The sequence below is a fragment of the Prunus avium genome, chromosome 8 (genome assembly GCF_965620075.1).
Source record: "Prunus avium chromosome 8, drPruAviu1.hap1.1, whole genome shotgun sequence".
NCBI lineage: Eukaryota > Viridiplantae > Streptophyta > Magnoliopsida > Rosales > Rosaceae > Prunus > Prunus avium.
The window spans coordinates 7,037,497-7,061,333 of NC_142291.1; the positions used below are offsets into that span (position 1 = coordinate 7,037,497).

Below are 23,837 nucleotides of genomic sequence, written 5' to 3' on the forward strand. Positions count from 1 at the left end.
AAAACGTGACGTGGTAAAATATTATTAACGACAGTAAATATATGAAGAACGAGGTAATAGTTTTCTTTTATGTCGCATTTATTTCAAACGATGACGTGGTTATGTAGTTACAACGTCGGAACCAATATAAAGGGAGACGCATTTAAGAATATACACGTCACCTAAAATACTAAGCCTGTCGTTTCAATGACTCTAGATGACTCAGTTTATCAATGAATCACCGTGTAGAAATACTGTACTGACATTGGTTAAAAAGAAACGACGTGGTTGTTGGCAATATAATGTCGTCTCGGTAAAAGGATGACGTTCAAACCTGTTTTCACATCGCCTACTTAACCAAGGACGACGTTATTAATATCTACTACGGTGTCATTATTTCCACAACCGTCATTATATAGTAGTTTTCCACTTCGTTTATGATATAAAAAGGGACGTGGTAAAGATTTTACACGATGCTTATTGAGGTTATCTCGTCTAGTTTGTCATCTAAGACGTCGTTTTTTGTAATCTTGCTGAAGTTGCCAAGAACTTTCACGTTAGATATTTAAACGCAAAAGCCTTTTGTAGCTCAAAAGGAAGACGTAGAATATATGTTGTTGGTCGTAGTTATTTTTTATACGTTGGTATGCTGCGATTTGGGTCCTGTTATGTTGCTTTAAATGTCGGCTGTTTTTGTATCTCCGTCGTGATATTATTAATAACAGTTGCACAATATCGTCGTTGTTCTTCTTTTTTACGTTGCTTTGAATTAAATGAGTAGTCTTGTGAGTTACGCTTTAGACGTCGATAAGTACATTGCGGTCGTTAAATGCTTCCAAAACGTCATTTTTAATGTCTATTTTATTAAAACAGACGTGTTTTGTATTCAAAGTTCTTGGATTTTACACGACGTATGTTAAAAAACGACGTTTGATATCTTTTAGACGTTTGTTTTTGACATTTTTTTAACAGGACCATCGTTTTTTGAATCTTGAACCTAGTTTTTTTAGTACATAAAGTTTTGTGCCCAAAACCTGCATAATGAAAGTGAAAAAAACACATTACAATTTATTACAAAATTAATGTCATACACGACCATTTAGGGCATAAGTAATTTCATAAATTACAAGCATCATTCAATCCATTTATCTTCACACCCATCTCGAATATTTTGGCTCCCAAACTCACCCGCCAGTTCATCAAATGTGTCAACATTTGGCATCCCTCTAGTAAATGGCTCACACTCAATTCCTACATCGCCTAAGACATCATCACCAACAACATTATTATATTCTCTATTAGGCATTGATAACACTATCGACCAACCACGATGCATTGGGTCGTCAACAAAAAAAAACTTGTTTGACTTGAGAAGCCATAACAAATTGGTCAATCCTTTGTCCAATTTTACTCAGATCTACAAGGGTAAATCCAAGTTTGTCGACTACAAGGCCAGAAGTGCTATCTATCTAATCACACCTAAAAACTGGGATTGTAAACTTTTGGTAGTCAAGGTCCCAAATATCTTGAATGACACCCATATTTGAGACAATTGGGTTTTTATCCTTGGCACTAGCAACTTGCATGGTATGTGCAAGTAAATAAACTCCACTATTTTGAATTGCTTGCACATCATCTTGTGCCTTGATGTTAAATTTAACACCTTTAATAAGATAGATCCTATATGATGACACTGCCATGCTTGGACCAGCTACTAGCCACCTCAAATTTTCTGATACGCCATTATTGTCTTCCCCATTAAATTCACTTTGAACCTGCAAATAAATCATATCTTAATTCAATCTAACATAGAAAGAAGAAAATTAAAAATCCAATATGTTATTCAATAACATATACCTTAAAGCGTAGCCATTGAATGAAAGTGCTATTGTGCTTATCTTGCAACCACTTTGTTCTATTTCTAAATTCAAACATAAGGAATAATTTAAAATGACTACTTAAAGAATAAAACTCATACTCGATATAAGGTAGGACTTCCTCTGTATTCTCCAAGACATATAGATGTGCCTGGTTCAATAGGTCCCAATCAACTAAGCTCACTATGCAACCTGATAATGGCTTTGAAACTCCTATCTTATGGCTTGATGGCAATCCAATTGTACTAACATCTGATAAATGCTCAGAGCAAAATTCGACAGCTTCTTCAGCTATATACCGCTCAGCAATGCAACCTTAGGGATGAGTACGATTCTGAACATACCCCTTCAGCCCTTTCATATATCTTTCGAATGGACACATCCATCTAAAATAAACTGGCCCACATAGACGAACTTCTCGGACAAGATGTACTACTAGATGAACCATAATATCGAAGAATGAAGGTGTAAAGTATTTTTCAAGCAAACACAAAGTAACTATACTACATCTTCTTCCAACTTATCTAGCTTGGAAACATCTACTGTCTTTGCACATATAGCATTGAAGAAGAAGCACAAACGAGTTATTGCATACCTTGCAAGCTTCTCCAAAACAGAACGAATTGCCACAGGGAGCAATTGTTGCATCAAGGTATGATAATCATGTGATTTAAGGCCAAGAAGTCTTGAATCTTGTAAAGATACAAGATTTTTTTATATTTGAAGAATAACCTTCAGGGACCTTCATACCGAAATTAATCCATGTTTCCTAGGTTTTGGACTCGATCCGAAATTAATCGATCAAAGAAATTGGACACTTCAAGTTCGTACGAAGTTCGTACTGTAATTAGAGTGGTTGATGTATTGAATAGTTTTAGTGGTTGGATTTGACTCAAAACTCACCAAATGACTCCTCCCACCATATTATGATGTTGCCCAAGTTTTGGGCTCGATCCGAATTGCATAGGTCAAGTGGTTTTCCGATTAAACCTCCTACCAACTCCACATCACGTCCTCTGCCCTATTGAAATCTTGACTTTAGAGTCACATGGATTTTTTGAGAAAAAGATCTTCCCCAAGAGTATGCTGACTTGATCTCTGAAATTGTGATCAACGGTGATGATCAAATTTTGAGCCTTTAGAGAGATTAGAAGCTGGGCTTAGTTTTTAAACCAATTAAAAACTAACTTATTCATATTAAACCACCATTAATGGCATTTAATCTTTAATCTGTAAATTTATTCATTTCAATTGGTTCACGAAGGTCTAGGCCTTTAAACCCATCTGGACTGACTTCTAATTTTAATAAAACAAAGCCCAAACTCATATTTTTGACATGGGTCAATAGTTAGTTGGGCTGGCGCATGAAATTTAGGCCCAAATAGTAACACTTTTTGTTGTTGTACTAGGGACTCCAGTTACCATGATACTTAAGATTGACTGTGGCGTTGTGATGACGTTAGTGAGGCATATCTTACGCTGGCTTTGAAATCGAGGTAGGTAGTATATTGAAAATGATCTTTTATGTAGACGAGTCACCAATAATTTATTCACTCAAAAAAGATAATCAAACATTAAAGAAACTTGGGTGATACAATTATTCTTAGTAAAACCAAAGTCTCAGTATAAATATATAAACTGAGATCCATGAAAGAGAAAGTAAATTTCAATATTTATTAAGTACAAGGAGGCATATAAGCAGGTGCTGGGAACATGCTGGTTTCAGTGGTGTTTCCATTTGTTACAATGAGTACAGTGGCCATTCCCCAGCTGGCGTGCCTTTCCAAATGACAGTGCATAAACCATACTCCTGAAAATAATCATCAAATAATTCATTTAAATAGTTAGTTTACCTAGATCCATGGTTGCTCTTAATTAATTTACCTAATTACATACATCGTACATGTGGCATGTGAGATGTTTATTATTATTATTATTATTATTTGTCAGCGTTTGGAAAGGAGAGGAGAGCGGTGTCATTGAAGTTCAAACCTGATACCACTTACCATTGAGTTATGAACCCAATGTCGTGACAAGTACATTAATTAGGTGGCTATAGAACTAAAACTTACCAGGACAATCAGCCTTAAATCTGACGGTTGCCCATCCATTCTTTGGTACACCAATGGTGTTTACTTCAGGTGGATCAACCAAATTGTAGGTCTTGGGGGCTTGATTAGGGTCGAAATTCCCAGAACCAGTTCCAACCAAATAGAAGCTGAAACCATGGAGATGCATCGGATGGTTCTCAGCGGCAATCATGTCGGTCCCTTGATAGATTATCTCAACTTCTTCACCATATTCAATCATCATCACCTTCATCCCAAAGTAAGGATATATTGTGTCGTTTCGCACGTGTCCCATGAAGTTGAAAATATAAGGTTTGTGTGGGAAATTAGCCGAGTAAACTCCATAAATTTCCCTGTACATAGGCAATAAGGTCATTTAAGTTAGATTTTTTTTTAATTTTTTTTTTAAAAAAAACAAAGTTCTAGTTTTGCATTTGAGTTCGAGAGAGTATATTAATTCAAACTATTATTTGTATTTAAAAACAAGTAAAACGCACGCTTTTGGCTCAGTTACCATTTTACCCTTCTAGACGACTATTCATTTCCCTTTCAGTGAAGGATGGATGTAGAAATAATGGATGGGCTGAGATGGACGGGGGGTGAGGTGTTTAGTGTTGGAATTTTAAAAGGTTTTAAAAATTTAACCGTTTTTATTTATTTATTTATTTGGTTCTTTTATTTTATTTATTGTGGAGGGTTATAAATATTTAATTTTCAAGTTTTATTTCTATATTGAATGCCTTAATTTTTTGGTTGGTGAAGGTTACATGTTCTTGGATGCCTATAAAAGGTCACTCCTCCTTCACATTTGTAACAACCACAATACACCATCAGAATATCACATACCACAATCACCACCACAAACTAATTCTCTCCTTTTCTACTTTTACATATATTCTCTACTTTATATTATTATTTTGGCAATTGTTCTGTGACTTGGATACCTATATCCGTCTATGAACGTGCCCATAGTGGATCTTGAATTTGTGTACAAGGGGTCGTATCTTGGAGTCTTATAGACCGTCAATACCTGCACGTAGGGAGGCTACAAAGGCTTTAGGACAACGTTTTTGACGTCCTTCACCGTACCAAACTCACCTTCTTAGTTATTATTTATTTTGCTTTTACTTACCTATTATTTTATTTTCTTCAATTTCATTGTACCTTAAAAGCTTTCCAATTTGTTTATAAGTTATTTATAATATAAATGTTTTTGTATTTCGCTTTACGGAAAAGAAAAATTATATTTTTTATAACATTTAGTTGGGAAACCTTATCTACATAGAAAACTCTCATGAACATATACAATAATTTTAGGATTTTTTTTTATATAGCTTAAAATAGCGACATTAACCAATTAATTTGAGCAACTAATTAAAATTACATTACGTACCCGTAATAGGCTTGCAGTATATCAATCAATGGAGTCACAAAACTGATGTTGTTTAAGCTAGCAGCAAGTGCATTTCCATCTGGCCCATCACAAGAAGAATTGGGACAAATTCTTTCATTTACGGAAACAAAGATGAAGAGCGTGTGTGTGATGTTTAACGGGACTCTAATGGGGTAGTCTTTGCTTGCCAAAGCCCTGACTTGCGTAGTGAAGTTTGAGGCAGCCATTTCGTCGGCGGGATTGGGAAGAGTCAGAGTGGGAATGGTTGAGGCGGTGGTGCTGCCGTTGTATTGAAGAATGGCAGTGGTGGTGCTATTGTTGAATGCAACATCCCCATCAACAAAAGGAGTGGAAGATACGTGATAGGAGCTGGGAGGCTGGTTTGCAACTACCAAAATGTCTATGGTTTGGCCTGGAGTTACTGTCTGACAGTGACATAAACTGTCAGACAATGACACAAGAGTTGTTTAATGTCACTCTAAGAGCATGTCCAGTGCAGGGTCCTTGCCTGGGCAAAAGGCCCCCCCGACAGCCCAATTCCCCCTCCAGCGCAACAAATCCAGCCCGGGCAAGTCTTGGGTCCCACCAACCCTGGCAAGCCCACGGGCAAATTCTGCTTGGGCTGCAGCCCGAAGGCGCTAACATCATCGAGCGAAAAAAATCCAAAAAAATTTGAAAAAAATTGAAATTTTTTTTAAAAAAAATATACCAAAAAATTATGGATGTTTTCCCTATAAATACATAACAATTTTATTCACTTTCCACACCAAATCCTCATACAAACTCTTCTCCTTCCAATATTTGTAAATTGTAATCATTTTTTTTTCTTGCATTTGTAAATTTTTTATATTTTCTTCCATATTTATTTTTTTCTTGCATAGTCATTTTATTTCTTACATTTCTAAATTGTTTATATTTTGTTGCATAATATTTTTTTTTTCTTGCCCTTGCCCTAGCCTTTTGGGGTGGATTTGCTCTAAGTGAGTGAGATAAGAGTTATTTCATGTCATTGTCAAACAGTAACTAGACCAGTTTGTCCAATTTTAGAGACACCATTTTGTCTTCATGCCCTCTTATTTGTCCTTATATGGTAAAGCCCCTTTTTAATATAGGTGATCATCATTAGCGCCCCTATGCTCCCACCTTTAATTTTTTTGTAGAGAGTAAAATGAAAGCTTAGATGTTAACACATTTGAAGTTTTCTAGAAAAGAGAGTAAGCTTTAACTCTCGCTCCTCTCTCATCTCTTCTTCTCCTCCTCTTCCTATATTTTCTTCTTATCCTCTCTGCATCTCTAGGTTCGATTAGTGAACCCATGTTAATGGTGGTTCGATGGTTGTGGTGGTTGATAGATTCACCAATCAAAATTCCTAGTTATAAAAGATCTCCAAAAAATAAAAAAATTTAGCCCAACTCTAGAAAAATTCATGGTTCCACTATTGAGTCTAAACTAATCTAATTTACAGGGAGGAAAATCGAATTCGAAAGCAAGAGTAAGGACACACTGCCTTAACCAACTAGCCTAATCTAATAAAATTTTTAACACTAAAGCTTATGCTTATTGGATGGATCTAATTTTTAATTTCCAATCTTTTTTTAGAGTCACCATTATATATGAGGGCTACAATCCTACTACATTTTATATCCCTAAGCCCTAATGTCGTATATCTTCCACTTGCATGCCTTGTGATCAACGTGATGATTATTAACATTGTAGAAAAGATAATTACTAATTATAATATGGTGATTGATGGGGAAGTAGGAATTTATAAGTTATAGTACAAAATGAAGATGGTTTTATTGTCAGGAAGTATGATACAGATTTTGTGTTCTTGAGATCTTGGGGATTTTGATATTGATATAAAATTTGGTGAAATTTAGTGAATTGGATGAACTATAAGGAATATTTTTTGAGATTTTTCTGTGTAATTGATATTAGGATTGAAATTGGAAGAGGAAAGCATGGAAATTTGGCCTGGGAATTCACTGAATTCTCACCAGGGACCTGTTTGCAAAGTATTATGCAGTTTTTGGGGCAGTTTTATAATTTCTTGATGTGTAGCAGCAAAAGCTTGGGGACATATTTCTAATTTTCAAACTGTTGAGACATTAAGGTAAGTTCGGTAAAGCAAACGTCCTTAATGGAGTTGGAATAGAGTTAAAGCAGAACATATGGAAACGTAGATATAAAGAAATTGGATAGAATTTTAGTTACTTATTTACGGACAAATGGTAACACTTTCTATTGTTGTTCTAGGGACTTCAGTTAACATGATACTTATGATAAGAGGTGTAAATTGGATTGGAAAATTCGATTCCGACCAATTTTGGTCCGAAATTTTTCAAAAAAATCAAACTCCGATACCTCTGATATATGAAATTGTTGAAATCCGAAATTTCCAATAAAATTCGAATCGGAATCAGAATGACTCTGTAAATTCCGAAAATTCCCATCCGAAAAATTCCGAAGTTCTTCAAAACCATTTCGATCCGATTTTTACGATATTTTCCGAAAAATTCCGAGTTTATAATAATATGTTATTATTATACTTTTAATTACATTGTTTTTAATTTATAGGTTGTATATATGCGTCATTTATTATTTTTTATATTTAAGTACCCACATACAAATATTCATATATACATGTATACTAAACATAAGAGTATATATTACTTTAAGACTGTATATTAAACATTCATATATGCTAAACATTGGAGTATATTAATTTATAAGACTATTGACAAAAAAATATATATAGTCTTTTTTTTCTCTAAAATAATAAACTATATAAATTTTCCAATATGTTTGTTTTAATATAACAAAAAGGCATATATATATATATAATGTATGTTTATATCCAAAAGTACTACATGTATAGCAAATGTACATAGAATACCATTTCATTTTGTATTCTATGATTGTGTATCTCTTTTTGTTCACTAGTCATAATTGTAACTAGGTTCCTTTGATTAGTACTACTTTGGAATATTGAATTATATTAGTTTGGTATGGTTTGATTTCTCCTATGATTTTAACTCAAATTGAATCAAATTATACCACTAAAAGATTTATTAAATTGATAATGGTTTAGGGGATAAAAGTGTTCCAAACTAGACCACACCACTTCTCATTGATCATGGTTTAGAGGGTAATTTCAGTTTGTTATTTTGGAATATTGAAATTATGTTAGCTAGTTTTCTATGGTTTGATTTCCCCTCTGATTTTAGCTCAAATTGTACCAGTAAAAAATTTATTAAATTGATCATGGTTTAGGGGATAAAAGTGTTCCAAACTAGACCACACCACTTCTCATTGATCATGGTTCAGAGGGTAATTTCAGTTTGTTATTTTGGAATATTGAATTATGTTAGTTTTCTATGGTTTGATTTCTCCTATAGCTCAAATTGAATCAAATACCACTAATCGGTTGATTAAAAGAGTAAAATGGATTCAAACTAAATTAATAGTCGCATGGTTCAAATGACAAAAATAAATTACATGGTTGCAGAGTAGATTAATAGTTTTTTCTAGGGGTGAGCATGGTACGGTACGGTACGGTATTGAGCTCGTATCGCTACCGATACCGGAAATTAAAACCGGTATGGTACGGTATGAGATTATCGTTTACCAAAGTTGGTACCGTACCATATCGTGCCAAATCGGTATCGGTGTGAAACACACTACTACAATTTTAGCTTATACTGACAAACTAATACCGGCAAAGGAACAATTTAGCCAATACTAATAAGACCCATTACTGACTAAGTAATATAATTTGTCACTACTAAATAATACTGACAAAGTCCTTTGTCATTAACAATATTACTGGCGAGCCATTGGGCCAACCCTTTGAAGAGCGGGAAGCGAAATATTAAGCGCCTATATTTGCAGACATTTGGTACCCAAATTTTGTCATTGACGAAATTGTTTGCCAGCACTAGACTTAAATATTATTTTTTTACTTCAACTCTCTCCACTTCCACCAAACCCCACTTCCTCCAAACCGACCATCTATTCTCATTGACCAAAAAATACCATCTATTCTCTCAGTTTTTTTTCCTTTGGTTTTTGGGTTTTGCTCTCTCAGTCCTTCACTCTCCCCTCATCCCTTCTCTCTTTTTTCATTAAAGAAGAAATTGTTTTCTTCCTTAAAGCCATTGGAGCTGGAGGAAATGTGTGGTAGTGATTTTCGTTTCAGCTAGTTCAGATTGACAGGGAGATTAAATTTAGGGGTTTTCTTCCCTCTTTTCAGTTGGGGCTGATTTGGTTCTTCTTCTTCTTTAAAGAGGGCCCTGTTCTGGTTAGATTTGTGTTCCTATTTTGTTTTGTATTTTTGTAATTTTTTCAAGTATTTGAGTATAGGTCACCCATGAATCCTTCTAATTAGTTATAAAATTTAGAATACTAGTTTTGTTCCAAGATATGAACGATGTACCAGTTGTATAGTTGAAGCCTGATTATATAATTTGGGTTTTTAAAGCTCTTATTTAAATCTTTTATTATTTGTTAGTGAAGTTTGATCTGTGGGTATGCATGTATTTATCTATTGCACGATTGTTGATTTTTTTTTTTTTTTTGGAAACTTAGAATCCAGGTGTGTTTCCCTTTAGCTTTTTCTATTATATTGTTGTTGTTGTTTTTTAATTATTATTATTGTTGAATAAGTTTGTATATATTGAGATTTTTGGGCTTTTATATATGTGTAAGTATATTTAGGTTAGTATGTATACTTTATTTGTTTGTAAATAATGTGAGTTTCTTTAGCTATTAAGTTATTTTTGTCGAATCTTTAGCTATTAAGTTGGTCTAGTTGTTTGGTGTTATATTTCTACTTTTCTTCAGTCCAATGAATGTGCAATTTCGTGGTTAATATATTCTTTATTCTCAGTTTTTTGTTATTTTTTGGGTTTGCTTGTAAATTGAAGTAGATGATGATGAGTGATGAGGGTCACCCAATGGATAATAAATTGAAGTAGATGGTGATGAGGGTAATTCAATTGAGAGACAGTAAGAGTGAGGGATGATCTATGCTGAATAATTCTTTAGTAGATTGTTTTGTATTGAAATGTTAAAGTAATAGTTTTTTGCCAATGATGTATGATTAATTTGTTACTCCATTAATGTTATGTATATCAAATATTTTAGATGAGTAGTTCTGGAGAGTTCACAAGAAGGGCCCAACATTGACTTGGGGGATGATCTAGAGGGAGATGGTTCTACAGGTGGTACTGGTATATTGGTTTTCTTTTTCTTTTTCTTTTGATAAACTGGTATATATGTTTGAATCATCATATAAATAAGATGTATGAGAAACTTATTGTGGATGCAGGGCACCGATGAATTTCTTCCTCAACAACAATATTTGATTCATGTATTCAAGGGATATAACAATGAAGAATATTGAAAAGTTGTGGAGAAGTTTCAAGAGTAATGTGAAGAAAGTTTATTATAAACCTTTCACAGGAAATAAAAGACAGTGTGGGGATTATTTGTTTTTAGGGGGGATGTAGACCCTACTGAGACTGACTGTTTAGAATCAGATCAAGGTACTCAAGGACTTGAATAGATGCAGTTAGTGTTATGCATTTTTGGTATAGTAGTTGATTGTATTTTGGACCCTAATGATGTATGCATACTTTTGTAGTGTACTTGTTGAATATTTGGCATTGCATAGTTTTGTACAGTAAGGGCAACTAAAGTTATTGAACTCTATTGATGTACCTAGGAAGATCTTTGTAATAATTTGGCTATTGTAATCAACATTGCCACATTGGTACTTCATATTTTATAAGGATGGTGAATGTATGGTTCAATCTTTCACTATTTATAATATTGTATTTATACTTCTTGTTACATTATAAGTATCAATGAAATTTTTTAAGAAAAGAAAAATGTCCATATTATATTACAAAACAAGACATTTGAAAGAAGTATATTTTAATAGGGCATGAGCTCACAAATAAATTGACAAATAATATTGGCAAATCTTATTTTTTGGGGTAAAAACAATCCTGACAAAAGCTTACTCAATACTAGCTATTTGTTTTGCCAGTAATAATCTAGAACCAATTAATGACTTGTGTCAGAGACAAACTTTTACTGACGAAAGAGTTGCAAAAGTTGGTCAGTAATAGTAGTACTGACAGGACTTTTACTGACGATCTTTATTTTCGCCGCTGCACTCGTCAGGAAGCCATTAGTGACGAATTTTCGTCAGTAGTGGGATTTTTACTGACCACAAAGGGTTGTCAGAACAAGGGAAAATTGTAGTAGTGACAGTACCATTTCTGTACCAAAATGACACCACTCAAAAATCAACAGATTCATTCATCAAAATAAATGATGCCTAAGTTATAGATTCAAAGATTCAACAGATTAAATATCCAAATCCTAATCAACCAAATCAATATCCAGAGTTCTAAGGAAGCTGCTTGCTTGAGGCTTACCTTACCACAGAGAAGAAACACAACAACACAAGGCATACACTTTGGTCTTTGTGGTTGTAGTACCTACCTAATATATACACGTACATTATATATATATAGTAGCTAGCAGACATGGATGATGGTGTTGTCAGCTAGAATAGGTGAATCTTTGTCTACTTTCTGACTGGGGGGTTTTGAAGAGGGTTGAGGTTAGATCGTTGGTGAATGTTATTTGGTTTAAAGAAGTGGGTTTTGGGTAGTTGGATTTTAAATGTTGTTGGTTGGATCTGATTCTGGGATTTGGAAAAGGTGAATGTTGTTAGGGTTTTCATGCAGATAAACAACAAGGGGAGAGATAGATAGATTTGGCTAGGTGGGTTTGGGTGAGGTTTTGGATTGTATCTGTTGGATTTGAGGATTGTTTTTTTTTTATTACTTATCAGGGAAATCTCAATCTAAGACACTACACTACTCTACAGCAACAGCAACCAAACAAAGAACAAGGAGAGAGAGATGAAAAAATTATACTTCAGGTATTCGATACGGTACAGTACTGACAGGTACCAAATACCTGGTACCGCTACCATACCATACTCCCTTCATACGATACGGTATCGTACCAAATATCTCCTCATTCCAAATGAAACAGTATGAAACCGGTTTGGTACAATATGGTTAGTGTACGATTTCGGTATTTTGACTTTAGATGCCCACCCCTATTTTTCAATAAAATTGATCATGGTTTCAAGGGTAAAATTAAATGCCATGGTGGCACACTTAATAGTTGATCCAAAGAGTTCAAGGGATAACATTAAATTCCACGATTAATAGTCGCACAAGTATCTTGCTTTAGGAAATGATTTTTTTTTTCTCCAAAAGGAAGGATATCATATGTCCCATATCCACCTTAGGATTAACCCAAAAAAAAAAAAAAAAAAAAAACAAGCAAAGCAACACCAACAAATTGCTTAAACTTACTGCTGTGTTGGATTCCATTGCGCTAAAATTAATTCAGCTACATCCTCAACTTGTGATACTCGCAAGTGCATGAGCCGTTTGGTAGTATAGCATGTAAGTGCGAGGTCGATCCCACGAGAATTGATGATAGATTGATTCAATTCGATTTCCTGTACAAAATAAAAATGGGGTGTTTTGATTAGGTAAGGAAAACAGAAACTAAACTTAAACAACGAAAGTAAACACGTAAATAAAAAACAAAAATAACTAACTCAAGCAAATAAGTTAACAAGTTCAATTCAGATTCACAGATTGATTCTAGCTATAGTATGATTAAGCCATGATGTCTGGTCCTAACCTTGTATTCATAATTCCCTAATTAGATCTTTTGTTATCGAACCTAAATTAAGCATTAAAAATCCATTAAGCATAGAAGAATGTTTTAAACAACCAAGCATGTATCTAATCCGTGTTGTTGAATGTCCATACATACTTTTTCTATTCATAGTTCAATTCGAATTAAGCCATATATTGTCTACTCTTAATTCCAACCAAGATAGCCTACATATAAGTTTTAATGGTGATCAATCATTCAAACAAGCATATTAACTTATAAGCATAATGAATAAAAACAAGAATCATAATTGAAACTTGGAAACTAATCAAACTTGAAACTTAAAATAAGAAATTACATGATAATGAAAAAGAAAGTACAACTAAGAAAAACAAGTAGGAAAATGTAGTGAAAGGGTTTTGTTACAACAATTGAGAACTTAAAAGAAAAACTAAGAGAATTTGAGGAAGAGAAAGGAAATGAGCTCTAGAGAGATGTTTGAGAGCTCCCCTTGTAAGCTTGGAGAACTTCACTATTTATAGGCCTAAGGGAAGTAAAAATCTGATTTGAGTATTGCCTCTACCTACAACACCCAATTCATCAACTTTACCTAACTTCTCCTCCAAAAACAATTAGCTCATGCATGACAATGCATTGCAGTCTGCTTGTAGGCTCGTTTTGGGCTTGTTCCTTCATTGATAAAATTCTGGAAAAATATGAGTCTTGAATCTATTTGTCTTATCTTTCCAACCATATATAGCCTAGCTCAAGGAAAAATCGTAAAGGCATTCAAATATAATTTTTGGCACAGTAGCGAAGATGCTGCCAAAATTCACCTTAAATTGTCAAAACTTGCATAATTTCATCTACAAGACTCGGAATCATGAACCGTAAAACGTTCCAGAAACTAGACTTCCACATCTTTCCAATGGTGTATGGCTCATTAGTTGGTTCTTCCTGAGCACATACAGTACAATACGTGAAATTGACTGATCTGCAGACACAATTTTGAGCTAACATGACTCCAAAATGCATTAAATGAGTTTTAAAACTTAATACACTGAAACAAACAGAAAATAGATTAAAAAAAACAAGTTTAACTAAAAAAATAATGAAATCATAAGTTAGAAAGATAAAAAATTATATACAATTATGCACTAATCACTTTAAACGTGGCTTGTCTCGATTAGACCCCAAATGCATGACACTAATAAGGATATCATCTGTCCCATCCCATATCCACCTACTTGCTTTAAACATGGCTTGTCTCAATTGGACCCCAAATGTACGCCACCTGACAAAGAAAGCTTTTTTATTTATTTCTTAAAACAAACCTAGAATAGTACTTGGATTTGCACAAAGGAAAAACAACAAAAAAGTTCTAACATGGCATTTAATTGGTGCCTGAGTGCCTCATTACTTGACCGCGTGGGTGTTGTCGTCCTTCCCTTCTATATCCCCCAACGACCAAGAGAATCATCTCTTCAAAATAATAGCTTTCATCTCTTGAAAAACGAAACAGCAATTTGATTCGCTTATTATTGTATATGTTTACTACAGATCTATAAATGACAAAAGAAGCAAAGAAGGACCAAGAAGTCTGGCTTAGCTGGAAACCATGGAAAATCTGAGGTATGGATTTATTTTCAGAAAGCTTTAGATGAGATAACTGGAAAATACAAAGTTATTGCAGTTGTAAGCCAAGAGTTGGAAGGCCTGTCACGAGAATGAATGGTGTTGACAAATCTTGTTTGGTTTTGTTTTATTTAAGTATGTAGATTTTTGATGCAAAGGAAAATCACTGCAGTTGTAACTTCAAGTTTTGTTATGGATGTTATCTATGTTAATTGTTGTGGTTTGTATTTTAATTCTCAATTTTGGACAAGTTAAAATCTTGAACTGTGACTTTTATGTCATTTGAATGTAAATATTGTTCAGATTTTGTTTGGGGTAAGCTTAATCATGATTAACAAGAAAATTAAAATAAAGTGATATTAAAAAATTAGCGTCCTTATTCCGAAAATAGTAATTTTTGAAAATTTCCAAAATTTCAGAAAATACAGAAAATTAGCATCCCTACTATGATTCATCGTGGCGTTAGTGAGGTATATCTTATGCTTGCTTTGAAATCGAGGTAAGTAATATATTGAAAAAGATCTTTTATGTAGTTGATTCACTAAAAAAAGAAGCCCCCAATACTATATTCACTTAAAAAAGATAATCAAACATTAAAGAAACTTGGATGCTACAATTATTCTTAATAAAATCAAAGTCTCAGTATAAATATATAAACTGAGATCCATGAAAGAGAAAGTAAATTTCAAACTTTATTAAGTACAAGGAGGCATATAAGCAGGTGCTGGGAGCATGCTGGTTTCATTGGTGTTTCCATTTGTCACAATAAGTACAGTGGCCATTCCCCAGCTGGCGTGCCTTTCCAAATGACAGTGCATAAACCATACTCCTGAAAATAATCATCAAATAATTCATTTAAATAGTTAGTTAACGTGGCTTCATGGTTGCTCTTAATTAATTTGCCTAATTACATACATCGTACATGTGGCATGTGAGATGTACATTATTATTATTATTTGTCAGAGTTTGGGAAGGAGAGCACAACGGTGTCATTCGGGTTCGAACTTGACACCACTTATTTGTAGACAAATGCTCTTACTACTTAGCTATGAACTCAATGACGTGACAAGTACATTAATTAGGTGGCTATAGAAGTAGAACTTACCAGGATTATCAGCTTTAAATCTGACGGTTGCCCATCCATTCTTTGGTACACCAATGGTGTTTACTTCTGGTGGATCAACCAAATTGTAGGTCTTATAGGCCTGATTAGGGTCGAAATTCCCAGAACCAGTTCCAACCAAATAGAAGCTAAAACCATGGAGATGCATCGGATGGTTCTCAGCGGCAATCATGTTGGTCCCTTGATAGATTATCTCAACTTCTTCACCATATTCAATAGTCCTCACCTTCGTCCCAAAGTTAGGATATATTGTGTCGTTTCGCACGTGTCCCGTGAAGTTGAAAATATAAGGTTTGTGTGGGAAATTAGCTGAGTAAACTCCATAAATTGCCCTGTATATAGGCAATAAGGTCATTTATGTTAGATCCTTTTTTAATTTAAAATAAAACAAAGTTCTAGTTTTGCAAAAAAAAAAAAAAAAGAACAAGTAATCAGACGTGGAATATTAGGCAAGCCAGAGCCCCTCTTGCATTTGAGTTCGAGAGAGTATTAATTAAAACTATTATTTGTATTTAAAAACAAGTAAAACGCACGCTTTTGGCTCAGTTACCATTTTACCCTTCTAGGAGACTATTCATTTCCTTTGCAGTGAAGGAACTAGGATGTAGAAATATGGGATGGGATGGGCTGAGATGGACATATATGGGGTGAGGTGTTTAGTTGGGAAACCTTATCTACGTAGAAAACTCTCATGAACATATACAATAATTTTAGGATTTTTTTTTTATATAGCTTAAAATTTGACAGCTTAAAATAGCGACACATTAACCAATTAATTTGAGCAACTAATTCAAATTACGTTACGTACCCGGAATAGGCTTGCAATATATCAATCGATGGAGTCACAAAACTGATGTTGTTTAAGCTTGCAGCAAGTGCATTTCCGTCTGGCCCATCACAAGAAGAATTGGGACAAATTCTTTCATTTACGGAAACAGAGATGAAGAGCGTGTGTGTGATGTTTAACGGGACACTAATTGGGTAGTCTTTGCTTGCCAAGGCCCTCACTTGCGTAGTGAAGTTTGAGGCAGCCGTTTCGTCGGCGGGATTGGGAAAAGTCGGAGTGGGAATGGTTGAGGGGGTGGTGCTGCCGTTGTATTGAAGAATGGCAGTGGTGGTGCTGTTGTTGAATGCAACATCCCCATCAACAAAAGGAGCGGAAGCTGCGTGATAGGAGCTGGGAGACTGGTTTGCAACTACCAGAATGTCCATGGTTTGGCCTGGAGTTATCATGAGGTAGGAGGTGGTTATAGGTTTTATGTATGCAGCGTCTTGAGCTACCACTGTGAGGTTGTGGTTGGCAATGGCGAAGAACATTTCTTCATTCAACACCGCGTTGATTAAGCGGAGAAGATACGTCTTGCCATAATCAACCACCCAACGGTATGTTGTTGCTGCAACAGGAAATCAATTAGTTGTTAGCAAACTAATGATGTCAAAGTTTGTTAGTTGTTTGAAATAAACAGTGTTCATAAATATGAATAAATCAAACACTATAGTAGAGTAACGTTTGAATGAAATAATAATGTCTTTTGTAAAATGATTGTAGTTGATATAATCTTCCACAAGTAATTTTATTTGAGAAGTATTATTTGGGGTCTCGTACGAATTTTATTTCAATAATCTGAACGGTCTATATATGCTTAATTGCTAAACTATAGTAAAATACAATATTGACTTGCATAACTCAGAGTGACCCACCTTGATCCCATAACTGATATTTTAAGTCTTACTTTACAACTCACCATCAAGTTAGCGCTTAAATTGTGTTAACAATGTTGACGTGACTCATGAAATGTGTAACGCAAGAGTGCCATGCGTACCAAAAACAAAATAAAATATTTCATTTTCATAACGTTCAATTTAAGACCCAGACCTAGCCTAGCCCCACCGACCGACTTCCCTCACTCCTACACTTCTACCAGCCCCATGTGACCCCTGCCCCCACTGCGATACCCAAAGCAATCCGTCCAACTGATAACATCCCCAAAGCATTATTACTCAGGGTTGCACCTTTAACATCAAAATGGGGCCGGATTTACTGTCCTATTTAATTGGTTTAATACAAGTAGGTGTTATATTTTAATTCTTATTAAACGGGATTCAAAGGGGATGGACTTACATGTTGGTATTATATTTTAATTCTTACATTTAATTCTTACTAAACGGGATTCAAAGGGGATGGACTTACAAGTCGGTGTTATATTTTAATTTTTACTAAACGGGATTCAATGGGGGTGAACTTATTGTCCTATTTAACTAGTTTCATACAGGGTCAGTGTTATATTTTAATTTTTACTAAATGGGATTCGAAGGAGGTGAACTTATTGTCCTATTTAACTGGTTTAATACACGTCGGTGTTATATTTCAATCCTTACTAAACGGGAATCGAAAGAAGTGGACTTATTATCCTACTTAACTGGTTTAATTGTCCTACTTAACTGGTTTAATACATGTCGGTGTTATATTTCAATCTTTACTGAACGGAATTCAAAGGGAGTGGACTTACTGTCGTTCAAATCTGAAAAATCTATCATCGAGACTAGACGTATCACTAACAGCTAGTTTGAACTTGCTTACTACTTTTTGGTTTCACCACAAGTCAAAAAAGTATACCGCTTTTGCATGTTCCAACAATAATGATATTCCATAGACACCTAGAAGTTTCTTCATTTAGGCTTAATGTTATCGTCATCCTTAATGTCAACTCCACTTAGAAAAACACTCCATTGCTTTTCTTACGTTCACATATAATAACAAAAAATAATTAAATGAGATTAGATTTGGATCTTTGATGATAATTACCATTGGAACACTTATACAAATCTCCAGGCTCTCCGTTGATGGTGAAGGAATCTGAAACGTTGGGATCGCCACCTGTTGCGAGGGCATTTTCAATAATTTCATTCACATCTCCCTTGTACCAGGATCCTGACAACGAACCAGATGACAACGGAAAATAATTAGTAAAGATTCAATGATGCCACTGTTTGATGTAACACTTTTTGTTTTCCTGTCTGTGGTTGTGGCATGGCCAGCAGTCCTTGTAAATAATTAATAACTAATACATATAAATTTTTATTAAAATAAAAATACCTAGAACCAGTGTTTCCTCTGCATCTGGTGTTGTAAAAGGATAAGTTGTGTTGAGAGCAGGTAGAATAATGATGGCACCATAGACGGTGGCACGTGTCCAATCGCTATGAGCATGCCACCATAATGTTCCTTCTTCAGTGGAGAAGATAATCCAGTAAGTGAAGTTTGACCCTGCTTGAATAGGGCACTGCGTTACGTTCTCTGGTCCATCATACCATGGATTTCGTGGCTGCTTCACTCCATGCCTGAAAATATTAAACAAGATTAAAGAGTTTGTCTACTAGCTCGATTTTCCTTTTCTTCTCACGGCGAAAAATTAATTGAAGCAAGAAAAAGACTAAAGATTTAGCATGCACGTTAATGGTGTTCAGCTTATTTATATATACTAAAAAAAAATTTTTGATTTCCAGACTAGAAGTTTCATGTTCAAACCCTCCACGCTGTTTAAACAAGATTAAAAAGTTTGTCTAATAGCTTGATTTTCCTTTTCTTCTTAAGGTGGAAAATTAATTGAAGCAGTCAAATTAATATCGAAGGTTCTATTTTTGTGTTTATTAAAGAAAAAGACTAAAGACTTAGCATGCGTGTTAATGATGTTTACTTTATTGAAAAATAGCAATTTCCAGACTAGTGGTCTCATATTCAAACTCCTAAAGTACTTTGACAGTATGCGTGAAAACCCCATCCCTCTCTGGTTTAGACTATCACTTACGTTAAAAAAAAAATACACACATAAGAAAAACCCAATGTTAAGGAAAAGAGTTGCTTACAAGACACATATATTAACCAAGGAAAAAGAGTTCCGTTCCCCCCTCCCTTCCTCTGGGTCTTTTATTTTTTTAATCTTTATAAAGTTATTCACACTTTCACTTTCTTTCTCTTTCTTTCTCTTTCTCTCTAAAAGACAGGACCAGCTACAGAGTCATGATTTCTCTTCCTGTAAGTAAGCTATTGGAATTGGCCAGGAGAGCCATCAAGAGATGGAGAAGAGAATATTCCAAGTGGAGACATTGTCAATCCATTCAAACACACAACGAGCGATCCATAACTTTCCACCAATAAGCTTAATTATCTAGCAAGCTTATCTTTAAACGCTAATTATAAGCAATCTTGGACTATTGGTCAATGCCAAAAAAAAATAATTATAAAAAATTTAGAGCTAAGCTGGTAGGATTGGTAGTTTTTACCAATGAAGGGTGAGACCGTATGAGCCTTGGTTGTGGACATTCACATAAGCAGTGTCTCCCTTCCGGACAGTGATGGTCGGCCCCGGCAAAGTCCCGTTCACAGTTAAGATGCTCTTTGTTTCGCAAAGCCTTGTAAAATTCGATTCTGTCAGCTGCAAAACATCACAAAACAGAACAAAAAATGATGAAAAAATCGAGCCGAAGCAACGGATGATGATGAACATGCGAAGGCTGTAAAAATGGTGTTAGTGTAATGCAGGAAGCACTTACAACAAAATCATAATAATGGGTATGTCCATTAGCCTTGCAAATCCCACCCAAGAACATAAACCCTACAAAGGCTAAGACCCAACTCATTTTCTTAAACTCCATTTTCGGGTCTTGGCCAGAAAATATCTCGATTTTTCCTAGTGTGTTCTTCAGGTCGCCCTTGAAGTGTTGTGCGGTTTTCGGTCTCAGGTAGAGACCTATTTATAGACAGAGTTCATGGCAAGTTGCTTCTATTATTAGTAGCTAAGTTTTCCTCCCACATGTTTGAAATTTACCTACCAAACTACGCAAAGTTAAAATTAAAAAAATAAATAAATAAATAAAAATTAACCAAGGTGGTTGGGGTGAGTGGTTCGGCACTCTCATTCCTTAAGAGAGGTTAGGGGTTCGATCCCTGCTCTCGTACGGAGTCACCACTTTGGCCAACACTTTACCCCTTACGGGCCGACCCGGTGTGAGTGGGGATTAGTTTGGGTTGTGGTTAAGGCTTAAAGGTGTCACCCATAATTGGGGCCCATCCAGAACCACCTTATGATTCGGACCAAAATAAAAAATAAAAAATAAATAAATAAATAAATAAATAAATTGGTAAATAAATAAAAAAAACACGTGGAAAACGGAAAGCACGGGAAAGTAGGTCCAGTGCACAACAAATAAGTTCAGAGTTCAGACAAATAACTTCACAACAGAAAAAAGGACTGAAGCCATTCATGTAAAGGACACAAGGCCACGACTGGAGAACGTCGACATTTCCCAAGTCCCAGTAGTAGTCATAACTAGTGCGTGCGTACATATCTGCTTGCAAAATATCTGTCATCGACTGGGTTTATGTCGGTAAAAACTGTTCATATATAGCCACAATGATCCGTGTGTCGATTACCAGTAAGAGAAGTAACACGTCAAACTAGACTCAAAGGGCTATAAAAAATATTTTAAAAAAAGGTCTACACAAAGGAGAAATTATAGAGTGGTACCCAGCTTGGACTAAATACTTGAATGGGGTCCAGCTGACGTCACCTGACATCAGCTAATTTATTTTTCAATTTCATCCTTTTACATAATTTCTCACACTCTCTTCGTTCTTTTACAAACTATCCTTCATCTTTTTTCATTTAAATTAATTTTTAAGTTGTTTTTAGAACAAGAAAAAATCTAATCATAAATCTATAGGGCTAATCACGTGCCGACACGTGGATGTCAAAAATCCTATCTCAAAATATTTTTCTCTTCTAAAATGTATTTTAAATAGGATATAAATAGTAGTTTAATTAAATTAAATAATAAATTTACATCATATACTAAAAACTTTTAAAATATTAAATTTAGCCCCTTATTGTTGGAGACAGTTAAAATATAGCCTGAAACTATTTCTTATAAAATCATTTTCTTGAGAACTAAATGTAGCCTGGGACTAAATATAGCCCTCCCCACATAGCTTTAGTGGTTTCAAATTCAAATATTCATCGCATTTTAGTGGAGGTTTGATCTACTTTATACACTACACACAAAATACAAATTTTAAAAAAATTACAAACCAATAGTCTTAGATTCGAATAATTCGAATACTCATTGCACTTTGTCAATATGTATAAGAGGAAAGCTCCTTCTCAATTCATGTCTGCACGCCATCTCACTATTCCACCACCTCTAATATGCTGTCAGTTGTCTATTATTTTGACTTCCGTTTTTCCCATCTTTATCTCTCTCTTTCGGTTCTCTCTCTCTCTTCTCTTTTGCATGGCATGGGTGAAATAAGATCGCCCCCACCATTAATTTTTGGATATGATGGTTGATTAGCATTTACTTTTATTATAATAAAGTTATGCTTTAACTTAAGGGTAACAATAATAATAACAAAAGATAAAAGACAATCACGTATAACCTTTCTTGAATAAACAACAAAATGTTATTATGGTAACACTAATTACACGTGATTAGAAATAAAAAAACCCTCACCCAACACGAAAAAACACTAAATATTCAAATTCCTTGACAAGTCGACTCCTATATCTGCTTTGAAATATTCCATGCTTCTATGTTCTAACAGAAGCTCTCTTTTTTCTCTCCGTGAAGCTCGATTTTACGAGGGAAACTTTTGTAAAATTGTTCTAAAACCAAACAAAAGACTCGAAATTAGACAAAGCAAGCAAACCTCGCAAGTCGGAAAGGGTTTATGGTGGCCTGAGAAGAAACATGTTCGGGATCCGAAAGACCTTATAAGTAGTGTCGCATACTAATTAAGAAGCATAATAAGATGTCTCAGACACTTAATTGGTCCTATGTTTCCACTTTGTTTGCTTTTTCTTAGCCGCCTTGACAAAGTTGTCTATATAATTACAAGGAAGCGTGTGGACCTCAGGTTTTGACAATTGCTCCAAATACAGATTTTGATTTGAGATCTTCCACTACGCACTTCTGGCGTGCATAACTTTCATTCCCACGCCTAATGTCACTCTCTTTGGGTTCTGTGTGGCCATGGTTTAATTTAAGGTTTTCTTTGTTTTGGGATGTGTGATTTAAGATACGGACTATGCTAAATTTTTAGTTTTTTAGTCGGTTACACGTATTTTGTTCGATTTCGTCTTCACGTTATTTTAGTTTTATAAATTACGCGGATTTTGTTTGATTTAGTTTTGCCTGTCGGGTTGTTTTCCCTTTTGGATTCGCAGTCATGTTGAAATTGGTTTGTACATGTCTTTAATGTATTCCTGAAGTTTTTTAATGAATATTTTAACCCAAAAAAGAAAGGTCAAGCAAAACAATTGTATTTTGGGAGATTCACTATTATACTCAATATATGAACCTAAATTATAAAAAAAAAAACCCTATATAAAATGGATTTTAGAAACACACCAAAAACTCATTTACAATATAAAAAAAGGCTTTTAACTTCTTTTAAATTACAAAACTGTAATTGTTTTCTTAAAACAAATCCAACCCCAAAACACTCAATAGGGTAATTTAATAATCAAAATTAAATTCAATAGGGTTAGCTGTTATTTTTTGGGTTTGTTTATAGAAATTAAATGGCATAGAATTTATCTATATTATTAGTACTAAGAATGGGTATATGACTAAATGTCTCTTGTATGTTATCAACAAAAGCAAATGTTTATTGGATGGGTTTGTTTCAAATTTACAACGTTCTTTTTTAGTCATCATTATTTACCACGTCTACAACAATACTAAATTATGTGCTTCGAGCTGCCCATGAGATGGCATATTTTAAAGGAGGAATCGAACTCCATTATTTGAAGATCAATCATACTTCATATTTTAATTTATAAAAGTGTGCATCGTGATCAACGTGTGACATAAATTTTTCTTTCTTTGTTTTTCTTTTGGGCAAATAAATAGATCATGTCACGTGCATTTTGTCCTGGTGTGTCCCATGTTTTCAAGAACAAACATATTTTGTTTGACGTTTCAATTCAAAACAAGCTCTTTCTAGGTACGTAGGACTGTCTTTTTGCACTGCATTATGTCGAGGC

The 23,837-nt window shown here is 34.5% G+C and overlaps 2 protein-coding genes and 1 long non-coding RNA gene across 3 annotated transcripts; 1 reads left to right on the plus strand and 2 right to left on the minus strand.

Annotated features, from left to right (window-relative positions):
* Window positions 1–3,376: 3,376 nt before the first annotated feature.
* Window positions 3,377–5,545, minus strand: LOC110746414 (putative laccase-1). Its single transcript, XM_088245729.1, has 3 exons — window positions 5,319–5,545; window positions 3,929–4,278; window positions 3,377–3,666 (listed from the first exon to the last, which is right to left on the minus strand). Exons 1-3 carry the CDS (start codon window positions 5,543–5,545, stop codon window positions 3,533–3,535), a joined length of 711 nt encoding a protein of 236 aa, XP_088101855.1. The 3' UTR covers window positions 3,377–3,532.
* Window positions 5,546–9,258: 3,713 nt separating this feature from the next.
* On the plus strand, window positions 9,259–11,114 carry LOC110748604 (uncharacterized). The gene is made up of 3 exons (XR_015826488.1): window positions 9,259–9,618; window positions 10,464–10,549; window positions 10,648–11,114. It is a non-coding gene; the product is annotated as an uncharacterized LOC110748604 (long non-coding RNA).
* Window positions 11,115–15,211: 4,097 nt separating this feature from the next.
* On the minus strand, window positions 15,212–20,532 carry LOC110773113 (putative laccase-9). Its single transcript, XM_021977624.2, has 7 exons — window positions 20,347–20,532; window positions 20,077–20,228; window positions 18,890–19,134; window positions 18,599–18,724; window positions 16,601–17,186; window positions 15,775–16,124; window positions 15,212–15,498 (listed from the first exon to the last, which is right to left on the minus strand). The coding sequence occupies exons 1-7, from the start codon at window positions 20,446–20,448 to the stop codon at window positions 15,365–15,367; spliced, it is 1,695 nt and encodes a 564-aa protein (XP_021833316.2). The 5' UTR covers window positions 20,449–20,532; the 3' UTR covers window positions 15,212–15,364.
* Window positions 20,533–23,837: the final 3,305 nt, after the last annotated feature.

What these genes read in the sequence shown, in the direction of transcription:
- LOC110773113 (XM_021977624.2), bottom strand. Translation starts at nt 20,448, where the DNA reads ATGGAGTTTAAGAAAATGAGTTGGGTCTTAGCCTTTGTAGGGTTTATG. An exon ending in CCCATTATTATGATTTTGTT is followed by an intron (nt 20,229 to 20,346) that starts GTAAGTGCTTCC and finishes GATGTTTTGCAG; the next exon opens with CTGACAGAATCGAATTTTAC. An exon ending in AGAGGAAACACTGGTTCTAG is followed by an intron (nt 18,725 to 18,889) that starts GTATTTTTATTT and finishes GTTCGTTGTCAG; the next exon opens with GATCCTGGTACAAGGGAGAT.
- LOC110746414 (XM_088245729.1), bottom strand. Translation starts at nt 5,545, where the DNA reads ATGGCTGCCTCAAACTTCACTACGCAAGTCAGGGCTTTGGCAAGCAAA. An exon ending in ATACTGCAAGCCTATTACGG is followed by an intron (nt 4,279 to 5,318) that starts GTACGTAATGTA and finishes GCCTATGTACAG; the next exon opens with GGAAATTTATGGAGTTTACT. An exon ending in ATTTAAGGCTGATTGTCCTG is followed by an intron (nt 3,667 to 3,928) that starts GTAAGTTTTAGT and finishes GATTATTTTCAG; the next exon opens with GAGTATGGTTTATGCACTGT.